Source organism: Amblyomma americanum, chromosome 6, assembly GCF_052857255.1.
Source record: "Amblyomma americanum isolate KBUSLIRL-KWMA chromosome 6, ASM5285725v1, whole genome shotgun sequence".
NCBI classification, from domain to species: domain Eukaryota; kingdom Metazoa; phylum Arthropoda; class Arachnida; order Ixodida; family Ixodidae; genus Amblyomma; species Amblyomma americanum.
The window spans coordinates 13,045,861-13,060,873 of record NC_135502.1 but is presented as its reverse complement, the minus strand read 5'-3'; the positions used below and the strand labels follow the sequence as shown (position 1 = coordinate 13,060,873).

Here is a 15,013-nt window from a genome sequence, read left to right as displayed (position 1 = left end):
GACCTAGATGAAGAAAGCCTTTTGTGCATAAATAGTCGCCCATATCAATTCGTGGCGCCATAAAGACTGATTTCCATCAACTGCAGAGCCAAAGCATCTCAATAAGTGTCACAACATGCGAACATAAAATGCCTGCGAGTCGATTAAGTATGTAATCTAGGAGCGCAATAAGAAATACCTTGCAATACGCATGTCCGAATTATTACCTTAGGCGTAACGCTGCCATTCAGCGATCACAACATGACTTCAGTTAACGTTCTGTTATATACGATTGGCGTGCTACACTGTAATATGACTGCATGAAGTGGACCATTATTGAAGGCATTTTAAGTACAGAGGGCAGAACGGACAGCAAAGGAGGCTACGGAAGCGACATCACAAGCAAAGAAGCGTCAAACTAGCACTCGTACTGACTATAAAGCCAGTGGCTACTAATCAGGAGTTCCAGTGAACGTTCTTTCTGCGAAATAATTTAAAATGTTTTTCTCTTTGATCACGAATTTGTCAAAATGTCATTTTTTTTCTTCTATTTGAGCCATTTTTTAAGGAAACAAAACATGAAATATATCTCATCCTTTCCCCTGCCTAATCAGCATGCAGATGCAAAGCTACTGAAATACAGTGCTAGCCATCCACGCAGTAGGACATTTTGTAGGTAAGATCTGTTATAAGAATATATATATATATATATATATATATATATATATATATATATATATATATATATATATATATATATATATATATATATATATATATATATATATATATATATATATATATATATATATATATATATATAGAGAGAGAGGTTGGTTATATTCTGCGCATTTCTCTATCACCTGATTGATAGTGTGAATACGATCTATTGTAGAATATCCTTTACGAAAGCCTGCCTGATCATTTGGTTGATTAAAGTCTAACGTTGCCCTGACTCTATTAGCGATTACCTTAGTAAATACTTTGTAGGCAACGGATAGTAAGCTGATCGGCCTGTAATTTTTCAAGTCCTTGGCGTCTCCCTTCTTATGAATTAAGATAATGTTTGCATTCTTCCAAGCTTCTGGTACAGTCGAGGTCATAAGGCATTGCGTATACAGGGCGGCTAGTTTCTCTAGCACGATGTCCCCTCCATCCTTCAACAGATCTGCTGTTACCTGATCCTCCCCAGCTGCTTTTCCCCTTTTCATTGCTTCTAAGGCTTTCTTTACTTCATCTTTCGTTACTGGCGGGATGACGCATTGCTGTGCACTGCTGTCTTTCTCATTAGCGCTCTGAATACATTGGCTACTGTACAGGTCTGTGTAGAACTCTTCGGCTACGTTAACTATCTTATCCATATTGCTAATGACATTGCCCTGCTTGTCTCTTAATGCATACATCTGGTTTTTACCTATGCCTAGTTTCCTCTTCACTGTTTTTAGGCTACCTCCGTTCTTTATAGCATGCTCGATTCTCTCCATATTAAACTTCCTGATGTCGGCTACCTTGCGCTTATTTATTAACTTTGATAGCTCCGTTAGTTCTATTCTATCGGTAGTGTTAGATGCCTTCATGTTTTGGCGCTTCTTAATCAGATCTTCGTCACCTGAGATAGCTTCCCGGTATCTTTTCGAACTGTCCTACCGCCTACTTCTACTGCGCACTCCGTAATTATTGATGTCAGGTTATCGTGCATTGAATGAACAATCAAGATCATCTTCCTCAGTTAAAGCCGAGTATCTGTTTTGCAGCGCTATCCTAAACTCCTGTGCTTTCCCTCTTACGGCTAACTCGTTAATGGTCTTCTTCTTCGCTAGCTTCTTCCGTTCCCTCTTCAAGTCTAAGCTAATTCTAGACCTTACCATTCTATGGTCGCTGCAACGCACCCTTCCGAGTACGGCCACATCCTTAATGATGCCAGGTTTAGTGCATAGTATGAAGTCGATTTCATTTTTAATCTCACCATTGGGGCTCTTCCAGGTCCACTTCCTGTTTTCTCGTTTGCGGAAAAAGGTATTCATGATCCGTAAATTATTTCTATCCGCGAATTCGACTAATAACTCTCCCCTGCTATTTCTAGAGCCTATCCCATAGTCACCTACCGCGTGGTCGTCAGCCTGCTTCTTGCCCACCTTCGCATTGAAGTCACCCATCAGTACAGTGTACTGTGATTTTACTTTATTCATTGCTGATTCTACGTCCTCATAGAAGCTTTCAACGGCTGGTCATCATGGCTGGATGTGGGTGCGTAGGCCTGCACCACTTTCAGCTTGTACCTCCTATTCAGCCTAATTACTATAGCTGCTACCCTCTCGTTAATACTGTAGAGCTCCTCTACGTTGCCAGCTATATCCTTATTAATGAGGAAACCCACACCTAGTTCTCGTCTATCCTCTAACCCGCGATAGCACAGTATGTGTCCGTCCTTTAGTACTGTATACGCCTCACCTGTCCTCCTAACTTCGCTAAGCCCTATCACATCCCATTTAATTCCCGCTAGTTCCTCGAACAGCACTGCTAGGCTAGCCTCACTAGCTAAAGTTCTAGCGTTCGTAAAATATCACATATATATATTCGTAAAATATCACATCACTGCAAATATAAACTGCAAAAGAAAATTATTCCTGGGTTGAAAAAAAAGAATAGCGAAAAAAATGAAACAGACGCAATACCTTAGGGGGTGCAGTTTCTAAGAAAACTGGTCTGAAATATACCTCAAGGTACATAGAAAGTGTAGGATCTACTGGGAAGCCCCTTTGGTGGTGCATCTGGAGGCCTGGAGGGTGGAGGGGCGCCAGCCCTGTAGCTATGAGGCTGGCCGGCGGCGCTTCTGTAGGCTTCACACACCGCCGTTTTTGGAGATTGTCGCTAATACTGCTAACGCAGTAATACCCCTGTCACGTGGGCACCGCAAAGGCCTTTGAGAATCAGGTCTTTATATCCAAAGGCGTAAGGAGTGCAGCTACACACACAAATGCTGCGCCTTTGCGGCTAAGGCCTTGGAGACGAGAGAACGGCTGGAGTCAGCAAAGAGGTTGAAAATCTAGACAACGTACTTTGTTTTGAAACAAAAAAGGTCGATAGACGTTACACTCACGAGGGGACCTTTTTCTGCCGTCCTGCAAAACCGCCGAGACTCAAGGTGGCCAGGCGATAACGCTAGCGCTTCCTAACAGTAAATTCATGAAGCCCAGGCGGACACTCACATCAGACACAATGTGAAGCCAAGTTGTGGGGATGTCTCCCTGCCACTTTTTTCGCCTGCTCACACTGCCGGTCATTCACACATCTTCCATATTCACCCATGAAATATTTCTCGCAGCTTGAACGAATCTCGTAATTGACATTAACGCGGCATTCAGTATATCGATTCGGTGTTTTGCGAGCACTGGCCCAATGTGGCTTGATCAGAATTCAGCTTTTCGCAGAAAGCTCCCAGGCGGCGGTTTAGCGCTACAGAGAACACTTTTATGCCAGGACTCCCCGCGACTTACGTCAGATAATGCAACGGACCCCCAAAGGTACGTGATGGGGGCAGTAATTTTGATTCTATCTGTTCTCACGGGCCCTGAATTCGTTTCATAGTAAAAACCCTGGAGACGAGGACGAGTGCATATACCCTGCTTCCTCTCAACGGCCGATCTGAGAGTCTAAGATTCTTCGTATGTAATGTGAACATGACATGACTATCCAGTAGGAAGAAGAAAACGCAAGAAAGAAAGAAAGAAAGAAAGAAAGAAAGAAAGAAAAGAAAGAAAGAAAGAAAAGGAAGGAAGGAAGGAAGGAAGGAAGGAAGGAAGGAAGGAAGGAAGGAAGGAAGGAAGCGAAGGAAGGAAGGAAGGAAGAAAGAAAGAAGAGAGAAGGAAGGAAGGAAGGAAGGAAGGAAGGAAGGAAAGGAAGGAAGGAAGGAAGGAAGGAAGGAAGGAAGGAAGGAAGGAAGGAAGGAAAGAAAGAAAGAAAGAAAGAAAGAAAGAGAAGGAAGGAAGGAGGAAGAAAGAGAAAGAAGGAAGTGAAGGGAAGGAAGGAAGGAAGAAGAGAAAGGAAGGAAGGAAGGAAGGAAGGAAGGAAGAGGAAGGAAGGAAGGAAGGAAGGAAATACCCAGTCATGGGATAAAGAAAGAGAGAAAGAGAATACGAGAAAGAACGAAAGAGCTTAGAAGAGAGAAGAAAATGACGAATGGAATCAACCCCCTAGTGGATCGTATAGGATCGACAGATCGGCACTGTGCCAGTGTCGTGAATTAGCTAGAGCGCCAATGCTGTGGGGCGTGTGCACTTAGGGCTTCTTGATTACAGTAGTACCGCAGTTTCCGACTCTTCCAACAACGGGACTTGGAGTTACTTGGTCCGCACATGACCTATGCTCAGTGTACTAGAGGGAAGCGTTCGAAACGAGGCGCTAACTTTGAGCATAGACTCATTGTTTGCAAGTGCAGCGCAAAAGACAAAACTAAATAGAAAAATGTTCCGAATGATAAGAAAATTCGCCGCCAAATATTAAGGTCGAGAAGAGAAGTACATGTCTGTGAAGAAAATTTTAACATAATCACACTCGAAGGACTTCATGCGGGTTTATTTCAGAGTCAAAGCGTAACCGAGGACAGCACCGTAAGACAGGACACGCCACAGCCGGGCGTCATGCATGCATCGGAAGCGTATTTCATTGTAATCGAATATTTTGCAGCTCCTTGTGAGATACGGTGACTGACGGCACTTTGACAGACGTGTCGCCTAAACTGTCGGCTATCTCCGCCTCGATAGTCTCACGGATCACCTGGCTGCCAAGCTTTTGCGACAACAGTGTATTCCTCTAAAAGTGGACTACAATCAGAATCGTACACCCTGCAGCGTGCATCATGAAACCCTGCACGTATGTCATTCACTCAGCAGAAATGTTCGCGAAGGTGATCATTCAGGCAACTCCCTTTTTGGCCAGCGTATATCTGCTCACGTGTGAACAGGGCACTGAGACGATGGATTCCGCGTATTCGACAAACTTTGTATTCTTCTTTTTCGTGCCTCCAATTAAGCTTGCTAGAAGCTCACGGCATGGCCATTATGCTCAATTTCTGCAGCTTATCAGGTATTATATTTGAGTTCATTTTAAACTTATTAGGAGGAAAACAGTAAAGTGAAGCGTCTTTAATGCCTTGAACAAATAACAAGCGAATGTCTAGATAGTTTTTTTCAGTGCCCGATCAGCTATAAAGGGGTAGTTTGGGAAGTGGGAGTAGGCGGCACGCTTCACGTGTGAAAACTGTGATACACGTGAGACATGACAGCTCAACCACACCTCTTCTCTGGACGACGCTGGTGAAGTTTGTATGAGACATCCCAAGAACGGCGCCTTACTGTAATCGACGGCGACCAGACCAACATCTGTCTATGCCTTAGTGACCACGGCGGAGCCCCAAACCCGCGCACTTATTAAGAATGTTCATAAGATGGATTATAGGAATAATTAATTTTTGCAGCGGCAGCTGTAAAGGGCATCTGGGCCTGCAGTGTAGGCGTAACAAAACGCCACGTGACTGGTCAGTATGATGTGACATCAGGCATGACGTCACTGCAACATTACACGCTGACTGGTCCGAGCAGAGTCACTTTCCCAGCGACCGGATAGTGACGTGACGGGTTCTCTTCCACGAGAAGACAAATAATAATGAATAAACAGTATTTTACTAGCCATCAAAAAAGAGCTGTCACCAGATCTCGCGTTAGACAGCGGCAACACTTGATACTTTTCTGTAAAGGACATCACCCTACAGTGAAAAGCAGCGGGCTGACTTATTCAAAGCATTAGGGTTTAGGAACAGTGAAGGAAAAGTAGATTTTTAAGCGGGTAGAAGATAACCAAGCGAAGGTTATCTGATTGGTGGCTGAAATCAAGACAGGAGTAAAATTCACAAGTCATGGCTAGGTGGCTAGAACCACCGCCCGATTTAAAGGGTTCAGCCTTATCCATCCATCCGTTCATCCATCCATACACTCTGTGAGTTTTTTTTTATTCTTTTCTCTAACCATCTAATTCCATCCCATTCTTCGACTAGTAGCTGCCAAACGATACAAACGCAATGCTACCTACCCCATTTTATTTTTCTTCACTTCTTTGCTACAGAACCAAAGTAGTGTTATATATCAAGTCTGCATGAATCCGTATTGCAAATGATATATTTTCGTACGATGATGTGTCAACGCAAGCCAATAAAAAAACACAAAAAGTATGACACTTTCCGGCGAGGAATGTTGTACGGAAGGTGCGTTACAAATTTCATGCCGTGCGCATACGCGCACAGTGAAAAGAGGCAAAATAATTTATTCCTATTTCCATTATTTGGAACCGCTTCCTTATAGAAAAGAAAAAGTTCCTTATCAAAACACAGAATCAAAGAATAGGTTCCACGATTGTTACGATCCTGCGGTCTTGCAAAAAGAAAAGAATTCATGAAACGCAGATCCAGCAAACACAAAACTTGCTGCAAAAATGCACTGAAGAAAAAACCAAAATTCGGAGCTTCAAACAGCGGAGAAAGTTTGTAAACGGCATATTGCGATACGGCACAAGCGGCGCTGCACAAAAGCCCTATCCGTTTCGATTCTAGAGGGGTGTGAACGCATTTCGCGCAGCACGCGGAAGAAAATGGCACAACAGCATTGGGCGCGACACTGCTGGAAGTCTCTTTCCAAGCGGAAGCACTGTAGCCGTAGAAGTGCGGAACGGAAGACTGCCGCGGTACAAAATTTATGCTGCGATTCCTTTAGCGTGTAGGCTGCACTACAGCTGGAATAGATATTTGTCGAAAACGACTCTATTCAGTTCATAGTACCGCTTTAGCAAGGCGTGTGGACTGTGGAGCGTAACATGAAATGACGGATCTTCGCGAGAACTTTTTTTCGCGACAGCGTCAGCCGACAGCACTCTTTTGAGGCTTATAGAGACTGTTTACACATATGGCGACATGGGATGAGCTTTGTGCCGAGACAGCGGTGTGCGGAGCCCCAGCGCATGAGCTCCATGAGGCTCCCCTGTGCTTCCAACAGCCCTTTGTCAGAGACGAAATGTTTTACGCGCATTCTCGACAATGCCGCCAGATATATGTAAAAAAGGAAACTTCGTTAATCAATTCATTGCGACGAACGTCTGACATTAATTCACGAGCTGCGCGCTAATTTCTAGTGACGATACCTCATCAACGTATTCATGCGTATGCGCTGCTAGGCACGAAAAACGATGCATGACAAACAAGTTTATCAATCACTAGCTGCGATGAAGGACGCCTGGTCGAAAGAAATACCTACCTTCGAACCACTTCACGCAGTTCTACAAGAAAGGTGTCATGAGGAAAGTTTGGTTCTGTAGTGATGGCAAGATATGGTAAGTCGTATATGTAGGTCTTGAAAACTTCCACTCCCTGCAGCATACAAACAATGGAAACAATCGAAATTTCATTGCAGGAGACCGGCAACGAAAAGTGCGGGATATAATCTTCCTGCAGTGGGGCATGGCTCTGTGAGCGCTTCATTTTTACCATCTCACTCTCGTCCTGAAGGACACTTCGAGAAGAAGAATTTATAAACTGAGCCCATAAAAATGAACCACATGGCAGCACAACCAACAAATCATTCATCGCGTGGGAAAAAGCTCGTTTTAAGGCAGCGACGGGCAGCTTAATCGGATGCCGCGAGCGTGGACTGTTGCTTCATGAACTAATTTTATCAGCTAGTGATGTCAGCAATTGCTTTCGAGTCTGTCATACTTGAAGCAGAGCGCTCAAGAGAATCGCTCGTAATACACTGCAATGCCATATCCTCGATCGCCAGCGCTAGCACTGCAGCCCGTCATTAAATCTTTTTCTCTTTCTTTTTTTACCACGTGACTTGGCCAAGAGTTGATGGCGGCGCGTCACCGCATGACGCACGCTCCGCCACCTAAATCCGTGACGCTAAATGTCCCGAAAACGTGTCGGGCCGTCTGACGGCTGCTCTGTGAGTGGCCTCTGCCCGAGCTCTTATACCCAGCGCTGCGTTCTAATCGTGGCATCGTGGTCAACCAAGTGAAAGAGCATGCCGACTGGCTTGACTCCCGTCAAATGCGCTGAACGCACCCCGACCCCGCATCTTTCGCCACGTCGCGGCTGCATGCTAATCGTTTCCGTCGGGGCTCACCTTTGGCGAGCAGTGCGAGCGTTGTCACGAGTGCGAAGAACATCCCGGAATCCGTCCGCCGAGCCGCCGGCGTAACACAAGCACGTCCACGCGCGGGACCAGCCAACCATTGACTCCGCGCGTGGCTTTAGCCGCGGCCGGCTGCGAGCGGAAGCAGCCGCAGAAGGAGGAGGGGAATGGGGAAAAAATGTGTCCAGAAAGAAATCTGCGATAAAAAGTGGGGGGCCGCGGCAGCGGCGCCGCCTTTAGGCCACGCGGCGAACCGAGACCGGCGGCCTCCCGCAGACGCCCTCCGACGCACGCCGAGAGCTGGCTCGGCTCGCGCGCGTGGATGTGCGAGGTGGTACGCGCGGACACGGAGAGGGCGTGTTTCGCAACCGTCACCTGGTCCACGCATGTTCCACGGCAGGCAGAAGACTGATGGATTGATTGATCGATTTATTTATTTATTTATTGACAGACAGACAGATGACTGACTGACTGATAACACAGGATTATCTCCTACTGCACTCGTGTAATCATGAGCGCATGTGCTCGTGTATGAATGGAGCGCACGTGCCTTCAGGAACGGAGCGAATTCAACAGGGGTCGCAAAGCCCACCGTTCAGATGGCTGCTCCAGACCTTCTCACACGTCACGTGTAGAGTATGGGGGAAACAAAACATAAAAAACAAGCTCGCTGCAAGTTTTGAGGCCTTGTTATTCAGCGGAAGACAACCAAAATGAATGATATTTCGCTTCCACCGAACAGACGCATAAAGTTCCTCGTGCCTCGCTCAGGCTGTAAACCTCAGAACCACTCGCACCGGATAATAAGATAACAGGTTACTGTCTTGAGTTCAGCACCTCTTTGTACATAATTATGGCATGCGCTACGGTTATCGATTCTCACTCGTCTAGGCCTCCTCGTCAATGCCCAGTTCTAAGGATGTCGTTACTTAACTAAAATGCCTCAAGAGAAAATATCTCGCACATTCCTCTTTCAGTGGTTATTTGCGTTTTTAAGTTTTTTTAGCACTAGAATTATGTCCCCATCACAGCTGCACACCAACCGTCCCCGAATTGATGACAGCTCTAGCAGCGATGCGCTGATCGTCAGCAGCTGGCACACGCCTTCTGCCGGCAACCAAATCAGAGAGAAACCAGTAGTGAGAATGGGGTTTCTTGTGTTAGGGGAGTATACAATATACATATTCTTGCGGGCGCATACTGGTTGCGGCTGTGAGAAGGAATTAGAGCTTGCTACAAGTGCTAAAGAATCCTAAGAGGCCTTAAAATTAAATGTCCTCCCTTCCCCTGCAGTCCCCTTATAATCATTGCTTGATTTGCTTGCATTAAAGAGGAGGAGGAGTACTTCGTTGCTGATATGTAATGATCGCCTCAGGCCAAGAAGAAAAAAAAACAGCTCTCTTGCTCAAACTTAACACGAATCTGATGTATATCGCAGCGCCATCGGAATTTAAAGGTCAATTTAGTTGCAATTCTCTTGCGTGGCGCACTTTTTTAAAAGATCATTCGCAGAAAGCCCTTAAATTCGCTTAGATCATCGAGGAAGGAGACAACACTCCTCGGACCGGCGCTGCTCGTTTGGCACGTGAGAAGCGTCATTGACCGCTCTGACGTACGCGCCGAGAATTCTTGGCATGGGCGGCGATGTTTCGTGTCGGTTCAGGGGCGTTGCTAGGAAGACAGCCTCTGCAACACGAACGCTACGCGGGCACGCCTGCGGTGGCGGCAAAGGAACGTTGTTGAACCAGTTGAAGAAGTTGGCGCAACACTGGTCTCAGCCTCATCCATTCTGGATACGAATAACTAATTCTGATGCATTTCCGCCTACTGAGCGAAATCAATTTTTGCACAAAGCAGCAAATACAAAGGCCCAAATTTGTCATCGTCGGCAAGCGGCCCTTTGAAAATAACAAGTTGTTTAAATAAACATTCAGTCATTCATTCCTTGTATCTTCGATCGTCACTGCACTAACGATGAAGAGTTGAACAAGCCCAATTGTGCTCGACGTCCAGCGAATCAAAACTGCCTTTTTGATTCGTACGCAGGACAGAAGTGGTTCATTCGCTGCGAACAAATTTCTCTTGCATGTGTAAAGAAAAGTGAAATTTCTCCCGTTCTGAAGAGCATCTGAATGCAACCGGGAATGATGCAGGCTGTTTGTTGTTTATTTAACATTGTTATCACTGAACGAAGCGCTGAAGACTGCACAAATACAGAGCCGCTATGAAACGGAGCTGAAAATGGGCATAGCTTAGGAGGAGGGGCCGGTTTCGCGTTTTTTTTTTTATCGTGGGTCTACGTCGTTAAGTTGTCCTTAAGGCCTTTTTTCCCGATTTGTTTTATTTTGCATTCATTTTTACTTGCTGTGCATTCATTTTTACTTGTATTTCGGGTTCAGCGGTTTCACAAACGAACATGTGCGGAAAAATAACAAGTGGCAAAAAGCAAGTATGCGCGCCGTAAACCATTATTGTTGAGTCCGACAAGGTGAGCGCTGTGTCAGTCGCTGGAAGTTTCTGTCCTCCCAGGAGCGGTCAGCGGCGACCATTCGCAGAATTTTTTTTTTTTGTTTAGTCAAAGTTTTATGTGGTCACCCGATGTCTTTTGAACACAGCGGGAAACGGGGACCCCAGAGGGAATAATCCGTGTTGCCACAACAGCAACATACATGATAGAAGAGCGTAGTGCGAACACCTCGCAAATACCACAATAGGCAAATAGCAAGCGGGCAACCAAGATCTCCTGCTACTTTTCAAAAAAAAAAAGAAAGTGCCGCCTATTTTTCACTTGCTTTATTCTTAAAGTGCCGCCAGCTGAAAGTCAGTCACCTAAGAATTCGGTCATTTGTTCGCACTGCTTGCTTGTTTATATCGGAGACTGAGAAGCAAAATCGACTTCAGTTCTCGGCAAAGCACTTTGGTTTCCCTGCTGTCTGTCTGAAAGGATGTTGCGGCTTGGAACCACTTTTCTTTCGATCGAGCCTTGTAAATGTATGCTTAGTTCGGCATTCTTTTATTGCGAAAGCAATACTACGCCAGGTCTAACCGCCCGTCGCGTATGCCGTGCTCCCCCCAGAGCCGGCGCTGCGCTTGGCAGGTGCTGTGACGTCAGCTCTCTTCGTTGCTATGACGACACGTGACGTCACCTTGCTCCCCGCCGCAGCTATAATAGAAGGGAGCCGCTCGTCGCGTGTGCCGTGGCCCCCAAGCCGGCGCCGCGCCTAGCAGGTGGTCTCTCCGTTGGTATGACGACTTCCTCGCCTTGCGCTCGCTCCGTGGCGGCTTCACTGGGATATATAGCGGTGCGCTACGCGTTGGTTGATCAGTCTCGCCATGGAAGTTACCGACAAAAAGTCTATATCTGAATCTAGTTGCTCTACTGCTTCGGAACAGTTAAATTCTAAGGCGAAAGCTAAGCAAGCTTTCGCAATTCAACCAGGTTTAACCAGAGCTAAACCACAGCCAATTTTTTAAACTCCAGAATGCCGCTTGTCAGCTTACTGTTTTAATCTGTTCTTCAATTTTAAGAATCTGTGTAGCATTGATAGCATTGCTTCTGGTCTACGGTGTTTTTAACAGACCACAACGACCTTTCTCTTTATGGGCAGTTTGTTGCAGCAGTGAATGCCGCGCTTTGAAGCCCGCTGTTATCAGGTAGGTTCAGAATCGTGAACTGCACAGTCACTGCTCACATGTTGTGTCGCATCGCTCACTTCTGGTGTATTTTGGGAGCGTACAGAGGACGCTATGAATAATTGTGGTCTATCTCGCCGGTGAGAGCAGATGTAAGCATAAAATGATTTGCAGGAAAGGCACAACGCATTCGTGGGCGCCTCATAAATGGCGGCAGCCGCACTCGGCAACTGAAGAGGCCTTCGGGCTTTTCGTCGCGTGACCGCCTGCGCTCAGCTCTATTCTTTCACCCGTTCTGCCGCGCATGTTCTCGTCATCTGCTTTCTCGGCTTGAGGAGACGCTGCTAACAGGCGCTGCAATTCCAACTGGACAGTGCGTTCGGCATCCCTGTCGCCGGGTGTTTGGAAGGGCAGATGGATGAAAGATGATGCAGACGACGATTTTAGACACGTAGCGTGAGAGTGTACAAATTACACCACCATGGAGTGAGGCTTCGGCGATGGCCAATTTGTATAAGACAGCACGCTTGCTTCTTTACCCCCCCCCCCCCCCCCAATGGTGGCTCAGTGACCTTGGCATTCGGCATTGACACCGAAATTTGTGCCTTCTAACTCGAAAAAAAAAAATCTCTCATATGGCTCGAACTGTGAGGAGAAGAATTCTGAATATTCTTTAAAAATATAAAAAATGCTTCCATGATGCCACGGGTATATCGTACAGCGCATCAAGTTTTTCCTTTCAATAATATTCTGGAGAAGCGCATCATGTCAATCGGGCTAGATTAATCTTCTGAGATGAAGATGTACTATTTTCAACGATAACCCAGCCTTAGAGTGCTAGAGAGTTACGGAGAAGAGAGAGAAAGGAGAAGAAAACCAACGATTCTTGATTCCTGGTAGCAGTGCCGGCTGACGTACCCCACCCTCCGCCAGGTGACCGGCGATCCCCAATCTGTTTTAGCAGCGTTGCTTCGTCGACCACACACCTGTCGCACTGCCAGCGAGTGCTGGCGCAACAAGATTGAAGCAGAGGGACAAATACTACTTATGTTTTCTAATAAAAAGAAAAAGTGCTTAAATGTACGCTGTCAAACCTTAACCACTTTGGGTTCACACACATACATTTTTGCTCGCAACATAAAACCTGAATTTTGACTCGATTGCCTAATTTTGACTCGATTGTGTTTTAAGTAACCTGGACAGCGCCGAAGTATAATAACGGGTGTTTAAGCTGGAAAATTTTACAGCCAGTGGCCAACAGGTCTGAATACGCCAAACACAACGCTGGCGCTGAGTAATGTGAACCTCTTTCTGCAGACGTGACAGCTCGTTCATTTTTTATGACAACGCAGCGCACGCCGACATCGCCAAATGCGATAAACCCCGCCGGTCTATCTAAAACGACGCGGTGCCAGTGTGGTAAGTGAATGAGTAATTCTTTATTAAAATGGGGCTGGCACAAAGGCCTGTTTATGGAAAAGGGGAAGTGGTGGGGGTAGGGAGATTACATATTCTGCCTACTCGGCCTGCTGGGAGCAGTCGTACGCAGCAGGCGCACCTCAGGAGCATCTGGCGTCGTCCCGCCCCAATCATTGAAGGACTATCCAGGAGCGCTGCATAATGTTTCATTGGTGGGTGCAGCAACAGTTCATTACGTCGAAAACGGGGGTACTGCTGGTTACTTTCATTTCTTCATCGGTCAGTGGGGTTGGCCTCTAGGCTCTTGCCCAACCCCCCCCCTCCCCCCCCCAAAAAAAAAAATTGTAATGCAAGGCTTACCGGATTAGCGGATTAATCAGGCAAAGCTGTTATAACTTTGTCAGGCCATTTAGTCCTGTATTTGACCGACGAAGCTACATTGTCAGCCGTTATACAGCCGTGCTCACGATAATCAGCGAAATCTAATCTGGCCACGAGTAGCCTACCCACCCTCTCTCTCTTCTCTCTTGCACTTGCCCTCTGCCTCCTCTACCGTAAACGAGAAGAAGAAATTTCCCTCTCTCCACTTTGGCACCCGCCAATCGTGGCCGCAACCTGCCACGGTGGAAAGGAAGCAATCGAGCTGAATTGAATTAAATTGCAATAATTAACTTAAAATACAATTATTCACTACGTAATTAAAGTATTATGACCGGTACTGTAGATTCCACGATAGAATACAGGCCTATATGGCTGAACCAAAACTCTGGCACCTTTCGCTGTAATATGGTGTCTTTGAGTCACTCTGTGAAGGACCTAAACGTGGGAATCAAAGAGAGGCCTTTTTCAACTCTTCTTCACCACCGCTCTGTTCTTAAAAAGTTGGATTACTTACCGAAGTCTCATCTGCCAGTGTTGCAAGCCGTAAGATTTCTTTTTATATTTAGAAGCGATAACGTCCCTAATATTACGGAAGGCAAACTAAAGCGGTTGAATTCAACAGATAATTAAACGTTGCATACTTCGGAACAAGTAAAAAGCACTTTTTCTCGTGGTCGACATTAGCCGTAAGCACTCAATGTTTTGCACTACCGGCGTAGCACATTCTACAGACTGAATCTCGTTCCGAGGCAAGGTCTCGCATCGACCGAGCGTAGGCTCTTACGAGCCGCGCGCTGTCTTCTTCCACTATGGGACCAGGAAGACGCAGTTGTTGGCGCATGCGCTGCTCCGGCGGCCACGCAGAATGTAGGCACTAGGGGATGGACGGAAAGGTTCGCCAAAGCTGTTGAGGCTCCCCTGTGGTTCGGCGCCGTGTTCTCGCCCCGCTCTGGCACCAAGGTTGGCGTGCCGGAAACGGAGCTAAAAGCATTTCTTGCTTAATAGCCTTTTTGCATTTAAACATTTTATCGAACTATATCACCTAGCAGAACCTTGTGCACTGAGAGCTTGCAATAAAGCACGGCTGCATAATTTTCGTACTCACAGCTTTGCGATGAAACTAAAGTGCTGAACATTGCCAGTTCTGGCTTCTGAATCTTCCATGCTTCCGCGCCATTTCACCTTCCCTCTTGGGCGCTTGGCGTCAAGACCGAGCAAAGCTAGCCGCCTCTGAAATGCTGCGGCGTCCACGCTTGATGCGCTCGGCTTCCGCCTGCGCGACCGCGGGGTTTTCGTAGTCTTGAAAAGCGACGAACGGAATATTCGACATTACACAAGGCGTCAGGAACACTACGGCGCTGAGTGCCCGGAATGATATCGAGGCCTCTCTCGCAGCCACTTTTCGCAATAACCACTGATAACCA

General features: G+C 46.5%; 1 protein-coding gene across 1 annotated transcript in view; it reads right to left on the bottom strand.

The window, feature by feature from the left end:
* LOC144136335 (uncharacterized) overlaps positions 1–8,261 on the bottom strand; it is a 242,793-nt gene extending 234,532 nt beyond the window's left edge. The window contains exon 1 of the mRNA XM_077668583.1: positions 8,148–8,261. Coding sequence (XP_077524709.1) covers positions 8,148–8,190 — 43 coding nt within the window. The 5' untranslated portion in view covers positions 8,191–8,261. The remainder of the gene's footprint in view (positions 1–8,147) is intronic.
* Positions 8,262–15,013: the final 6,752 nt, after the last annotated feature.